Below are 7,922 nucleotides of genomic sequence, written 5' to 3' on the forward strand. Positions count from 1 at the left end.
GGGAGCACCCAGGAAAGAAAAAAGGGCATGGGGAGAGTGAGAAAAAGGAAAGAGAAAGGGAAGGGAGAGAGAGGTGAGACAGAGAGGGGGAGTGAGAGTAAGACAGGAAAAGGGACTTAGAGGGATCATGTCATGTGCGCTGGGGCTCCTGCAGACAGGGCTGGTGCAAGGGGGTGGGGGTGTCCTGGGGCTCACCCGCTCCAAGGGGGTGGTGATGCGTCTGGCGCATGGCTGCAGGGGGAGTGCACGAGTGTGACGTGGCACCAGCCGGCGAGTGACTTTGGGGGGGGGGGAATAGATGCAGTTGCCGCTGCTGCTGAGTAGCTCCAGGGGGGGTGTGGGGGGCTTTGAAATGAGCCCCCCCCTCCCCCGGGGGAGGATGCGGCCGGCTTAGAAGCGCTCCATTGGTGGTGAGGAAGGGGGTGGTGCGTACGCTGGGGCTGGGTGTATGCGCTACTTAGAAGTACGGCCCTGTTCGGCAGAGGGCCACGTCTCTAGCGGTGATGTCAGGGGACCTCCATTTGTGTTTACCGGGCACTTATATATGTATATAGCAGTTGTGTGGCGGGATAATTTACCTATAAGTGTGTGTGCAGATTTGTTTACATTATGGTTCTATTGTGTGGTGCCCTGTGGCAGCTATAGGTGCTCACACTGTGACTGTGTGTATAACTCCGCCCATGACTCCACCCAGCGTTATACACACACTCACAAAGTGACAGTTCTGGGGTATTATATAAGAGATATGCAAGTAGAGTAACTCTTACACCTCTCAGTGTTTATTGATTGCTTCCTCACATTGTCGCCAATAAAATCCTTATTTCATTCACACTGTGGTCCTGATTCAGAGTTGCCCGCTGATTAGCAAAATCACAGATCGAGAAATTATCGTAGCAGGGTGTGCAAGGTTAAATATGGATCAAAATGCAATTGACCGATTTGGCCAGAGGTTGACTGACAGGAAACCGCGTTGAGGGGGTGGACAATTGGCATTTTCAGGGAGTGTCAGAAAAAATGCAGGTGTGTCCAAGCGGTTTAAGGGAGGTCAGCTCTGGCCTCTATCAACCTGTCTGTCACATATGGATTCGCAAGTAGATGACGATCTGCAATATTTGGTGGGTTTTCTTTCTGTCTGTGCGGGGCAAACTACTTGCAGTCATCTGCAACTTTGTAGCTCAGAGTGGTCAATAGTGATACTGAATTTTGTGAATCTACATTGACATGGCAAATGGTGTCCATGGATCGGAAGTACTGAAATCTGGTCAATGTGAGGAATTTCTGCATACTGCAAATATGGTTATTTATTACAGATTTTTTTTCCCAGTTCTATTTTGAATTTGATTAATAAATTTGATAAATAAATTAGAGCCTTAAACTTACTGATATTCTGTGGATAAATCATCTGCTGAACTACTGTAGTTCTTCTCTACATGAGTCACTTTCTTCTCATTCTACTTATTAGACCAGTGGTTCCCAAACGTAATTGAATCACGGTGCCCTTGAGTATCAGCATTTCACAGAACCTCTATGATAAAAGTATTTTAAGGGTAAATTAAGTAAATTATGACTATCTGATAGGCTTATGTAGTGGTTTTGTCTATCACTTTGACCATAAATAATTTCTATTCGGTCCTGGAACACCAACAAGATGGCCCCTCTGCAAGTGCCTAACAGTACCCTAGGGTTCCTAGGCTTACAGTTTGGGACCCACTGTATTAGACCTTTTCTGGTCAGAGTTGTTGCAGCTTAAGGTTATTTTTCCATCCCTCTGGCACATTTCCCTGTCTGTTGATAAATTTATCATACTGGAATACTGTTCTGATTTTTGGGTTGTTATCCCTGACATCCAGGAGAGCAGCGAACCCTCCTGATTGACACCCAATTGCCTATTGAGTCACTTTGAATCATGTTATCATGGCTCTGCCTGCGTGGCATTACGCTGCCCAGAGATAAAGTCAGCCAGTATGAACTTTGTTTACCTGTAAGCTAGAGCTTTACTTCCCCCATCACAACATTACATATATACAGTAGGTGTATTAACAATGACTTCACTTGGCTTATTGCCAAAAAGCAGTAGTTCCCATACACGGACCTCAAGGCATCTTAATTGTCTATATTTTAAGAATATTCATGACACAGCACAGATGGTTGAATCAAAATGAGGTATCAATTAACTCACCTGTGGGTAATCATGGATATACTGAACACATGGACTGTTACAGGGCCTTGAGGACTGGATTTAGGATCCACTGCCATATATCATTCACCATTAAGCATACCTTCTCACTTATCCAATCTTCGTGGGACAGTCCAGATTTTTTGGGGACTGTTCTGCTGTCCATTGCACAGGCAACAGTGGCTGCTGTTGGGAGACGCCCTTTCCTTGCTGATTATGATACTTTATCACATCGATTTTAAATCCCTATTTGTATAAGAGACAAGGTGAATTCTGAATTTTATAGCTTTTAATTAGAGATATTAGCCAATGACCCAAATCATTATAGTTTTGATGTAATAAAGAAAGATCCTCCGGACTTTGAAACAATTCATTATGAAAGAGATGAGATCTTACATGTGCAGTGTGAATTGTATTTTTTGTCTCACAGTGACTCATCCCAAGCTCAAATCAGAGAACCGTTAATTAATGAGGATCGGGGTATTAACAAGAGCATCACACAAAGACCAAAAAGGTTGGTGTTAGTTTTAATCAACCGAGTATACAATGTACCACAGCATATATGTTCCCGACAGAAAATGAAATCCATAATAGAGGCTTTGTTGATGCAGAAGTGTTGCCGAATAATGTGTATTAATTTAGAATTTCTATATGCTATTGTTTAATTAAAACAGTATATTTTCTGCAAGTGATATTAAGAAAGTCATATTTGCCATAATACTATATAACATACTTAACATACATAAAAACAGCAGCCAAAAGTTTTCAGCAAGAATGATTAATGCAAAAATTGTTGGGACAAAAGGCCATCTCAACAGCATAGAAAGCAAAGATGGATTTAGCCCTCATTGGGCCCTAGGCAATATACTGGTGTTAAAAACACTTACCCCATTTGATATGCCCTATACACATTTACACGTTCACACTTACAAACCAGGTTCCATTTTTCATTGGGTGGCAATTAATCAAACCCATGACCTCAGTGCTGTGAGACAGTAATGCTAACCATAACACCATCCATACTGCCCAAATGCTTCATTGCAGTAAGTACAGGATTAGTGCATACAGGAGCAGGGGCAGATTGGAGACTAAAAGTGGCCCTGGAATATTTCTGTGGGTGGCAACAAATCAATAATGGACAGAGCCAACATAACAGTAGGCAGGATTACCACATCACTACGCTTAGATACATTGTTGACAGGCTAAACTAAAGCATCAATAGTGTCTGAATATCAGATTCATCAATATTTTGTTTGTTGCTGAGACTGTATGACAGGATGTTGATACTGTATGTCGATAGTGGACATTGCCTCTCTCTGGAAAGAGCCAGAAAACACTATGTACACCAACCAGGATCACATGCCCAGTACACATTACAGCACACGCCGGTATGCCCAGTACACCTTACAACAAACGCTGTTATGCCTAGTACACGTTACAGCACACGCCGTTATTCCCAGTACACGTTACAGCACACACCATTATGCCCAGTAGTAGTAGTAGTACGTTTATTTATAAGACGCTGCAAAGTGTCCGCAGCGCCGTACATAGCAATCAAAAAACAAATGACAAGGTAACGTACAGGGTGTGTTGAAAAATACAGTATAAATAGGGGTATAGCTGGTAGAAATAAAATCAGCATCAGTTCAGAAGTAGGTGTCAAAATTGTCGAGGAGACTGAAGATGAAGCAGAGGAAGAGAAGAACAGGAAAGGAGGACAGGTGAGGTAAAGAGGTAGGGTGAGTACGTGAGGCAGGAGGACCCTACTCATAAGAGTTAACATACTAAAAATAGGTGGGTGGACGAACGAAAAACAACAGGATAAGTAGGAACGGAGGGGAACGGAGGTAGGATAGGAGGAGCAAAAGAGGTTACAACACACACGGTTATGTCCAGTACACGTTACAGCACACGCCATTATGCCCAATACACGTTACAGCACACGCCGTTATGCCCAGTACACGTTACAACACACGCCAATATGCCCAGGACACGTTACAGCACACGCCGTTATGCCCAGTACACTTTACAACACATGCCATTATGCCCAGTACACGTTACAGCACACGCCGTTATGCCCAGTACACGTTACAACACACGCCATTATGCCCACTACACATTACAGCACACGCCGTTATGCCCAGTACACGTTACAGCACACGCCATTATGCCCAGTACACGTTACAGCACACGCCGTTATGCCCACTACACATTACAGTGACCGAGTCCTGGAGAACAGTATTAACTAACAGGGCCTGTTAGTTACCACTGTTCTTTGGGACTCGTCACTCGGAAAACAGCGGGTGGGATGAGGCGGGGCCACATATAGTAGCAGCCAGCAGGGCACTGTGTGCGGCGTTGCCGCCGATCGGGGAATCACTCATATTTTTATTTTATACATTATGTGATCACCATGGCCTTATTCATTATTCTTGGCATGGTCCATGTTGTGGAGGCTGGAGGAAGAGGGGCAGTCAGTGAAATAGACAGATAGAACAGCGGGCAGGAGGAGGCGGGGCCACTCTCTCTGACGGCAGCCACCCACTAATGACAGACAGAGGAGGCAGGGTCTCACACAGTGACTGGGCAACGCCTCCTGCCGCTGAGCGGCTGAGCAGCCCCGTCCTCAGCCCCAGCCTGTCACTGTCAGTGTGGCTGTGCGCATGCGCAACTTTTGACGGCGGGCTCTGTAGTGTCGGCCTCCCGGGAAAGTTCCCAGTAGATATAATGGCCAATCCGCTCCTGTACAAGAGTAAATATAGTAGTGGGCACAGGATTAGTGATGTCAGATTATATATATATCAGAAGAAAAAAGCAGCGGCACTCAGAGACTGTTTGTAAGTAAAAAAAATTCTAAATGATACTTATGAATTAGCAGGGCGCCCAATTAACATATGGTTTTTTTTGCATGTGATGCGATCGCCTGCGATTTTATAGGGTGCGATGCCATTTCATTTACTGTACAGTTATATGACATACAATGGGATTTAGGCACCCCCCCACTATCCACGCCACCTCAAAATGTGGCGAGCGGCGGCGGCACGCGTCCTCCCGACCTTTTCATACCACCACTATCCACATCGGCATGGAATTGATGTTATATAGTGTGGCGAGCGCAGCGAGCCACCAAGCCCAAAGCATGGCGAGCGGATGCGGAATACATGTAACGTAATCCGCGTCCGCTCGCCACAAGTTGGGCTCGGTGGCTCGCTGCGCTATATATAGTCAACTCCACGCTGACGTGGATAGTGGGGGTATGAAAAGGTCGGGAGGACGCATTCCGCCGCCCCTCGCCACGCTTCGGGGTGGCGTGGATAGTGGTGGGTAGCCAAAATCCCATTGTATGTCATATAAGTGTATAGTAAATTAAATGGCATCGCACCCTATAAAATCGCATGTGATCACATGCGATTTTATGTGCGGTGTGATCCGACGTGGTGCGATGCGATCTTATTGCACCGCCCAAGGCCAGAGAGCAGTGAATAAATTACATAGGAAAATCGCATTGCATCGCATGCAAAAATCGCATGCAATGCAATTTTCTTACGCAGAATAGCCCACTAAGCTAATTGCTTCTAAATAAAATAAAGTGCATGGGCAAACCAACGTTTTGGTGTTCACAGACCCCTTTTTCAAGGTGCAAAAACCATAGTGGGGTAGATATAGTGGGCAGAGGGCTAGTGAAGTCAGCTGTGCATACAGTATACTGCATATTATTTGGCATAGGGTTATTTTAGTGAGGAGTAGATAAGGCAATGAACACATGGCCACTGGAGTTAGTGGTAGTAGGTATGACAGTGGGCAGAGTTAGATATGGCATTGGGCATGGGTAGTGAAATTGGGTAGATATGGTAGTGGGCACAGGGTTAGTGGATTCTGGGCTGTATATATAGTAGTGTAGATAGGTAAAGGAGTTAGAGGTAGATATGGCAGTGGGCACAGCGGTAATGGATTTAAGGGTGACAGCCGAGGAATAAATGTAAAGCATAATTTATCCATACTTGCTAGCTATCACCAGTCGCGAAGTAACGTGGGGGTTAAACTTCATAAGATGGCTGCCAGATGGCTGTGCCAATTTAACTTACCGATGGAACCATTACATTATGTACATTCTGCTACAGTGCCGGCTGGGCAGCCTAAAGCCAAAGCCTGCTTCCCATGCCACAAGCATTAGTTCTTACACGCCAATTGTATAACCCTCATTACATGCACATGTGCAGTATGAATGGCGAGTCCCTGAACGCCCATACACGTGTGTTTAGCAGCATTACAAGGGGAGCTACATGTGTATTAGCCTAGGGCAGTGATGGCTAACCTTGACACACCAGCTGTTGTTGAACAGCATAGCATGTCCTGCTACAGTTTTACTATTTGGCCATGCGAAAACTGATACAGGGCATGCTGGGATGTGTAGTTGAACAACAGATGGAGTGTCAAGGTTAGCCGTCACTGGCCTAGGGCACCTGGAACCTTTAATCAGGCCCTGATGCTGACAGCTATTCATTGTTTGGCTGGGAGGCAGGGAGAGAATGCTGGCTCACCACTCTGCTTGTGTCACCACCGCCCACCCCTGCTCAAAGGTGCCTAGAATTGTGAGGCTCTGGACAGCTACCAAGTGTGCCTATATGTTAACATGGCACTGTGAGACATTGGAGTACCCATGTGTTTCTTTGCAATAGGTTTATGGCTTAAAAGTGAGAAGAAGATATAACAGATATAACTGTTTTAGGAAAAATAAATATTTTTCTCTGATCTGATAATGCTGATAATGCATGAAGGTAGAAAGAGAGAAATGACTTCTTCCATATTGTGTGACAGCTGTTATTTTATCATCGCAGTGTCCCGGCATCAGCTTTGTCCCCAACAAGTGTCTTCATTAAGCAGAAAATGAACTTGTGTTCTGAGATGAGGGAGAAGTTCTTTGAGGTGGCAGATGAAGCTGATGTGTCCATACATGACAAGGTGGAGGCGCTGGAGAGGCAAGTATAAATACAGTACCTTGCAATGCACAAATCTTCTATCTTCTATTGACAACGGGATGTTTCTACAGACAACCAATTAGATTCTATCTACTATATTCTAGAAGGTGCTAAATAAATAAGTAGATTCTGATTGGTTGCTCTGGGCAAAGGGGGTTACTCTGGTTGATTCGGTCCTCTGCGCGCTTACACCAAGGACCAATGTTTTGGTTGTGCGCATGTTCGCCGGGCACAAGCACCCAAGACTGCGAATGGGAGGCGTGGGTGTGTGGGGCGGTTAGCCTGGGAAATCACCCATGGGAATACCCAGCGGTGTCATGGGCGTTCCCATTTAAACGCTGGTCGTTCCCATGGCAATCCCCCTGTGACGTGGGGGCGAGCAGCTGACATCGCCGGATATCAGCTGCCCGCTCAGTTCCTGTCTAGTATGTACGCAAATCTAAGAGGCCTGAGAGTCACTTAGATATGCGGGCACCTTACACATAATTCGATATCGGCTGATGTGGGGGTTTCCTCATAGGCTGTGAATGGATGTTTATGCAAAACATCCATTCGCAGCCGTGCGAGGGAAATTGCGCTGTAAATTGGGGGCAGTGGCATATGTGAAAGGCGGTTGAAAAATGGCACGCAGCCCTGTGAACGAAGCAGCGCTGCATGTCAACCAGAATAACCCCCAAAATCCCATCTTCAAGGGAACTCCCATCTTAGTAAATAAACCCCTATTTGTCTCTATTAGTTTACTACATTTTGTCTTAATTACCAGTTAC

At 45.5% G+C, this 7,922-nt stretch overlaps 1 protein-coding gene across 1 annotated transcript in view; it reads left to right on the top strand.

Moving 5' to 3' along the window:
* The window catches only part of LOC146009086 (coiled-coil domain-containing protein 60-like), a 168,619-nt gene extending 161,454 nt beyond the window's left edge, over window positions 1-7,165 (top strand). Inside the window, exons 10-11 of the mRNA XM_083149136.1 lie at window positions 2,607-2,690; window positions 7,015-7,165. Coding sequence (XP_083005262.1) covers window positions 2,607-2,690; window positions 7,015-7,165 — 235 coding nt within the window. The remainder of the gene's footprint in view (window positions 1-2,606; window positions 2,691-7,014) is intronic.
* The last annotated feature ends 757 nt before the right edge of the window (window positions 7,166-7,922 follow it).

Source organism: Crinia signifera, chromosome 1 (assembly GCF_055691185.1).
Source record: "Crinia signifera chromosome 1, ASM5569118v1, whole genome shotgun sequence".
NCBI classification, from domain to species: domain Eukaryota; kingdom Metazoa; phylum Chordata; class Amphibia; order Anura; family Myobatrachidae; genus Crinia; species Crinia signifera.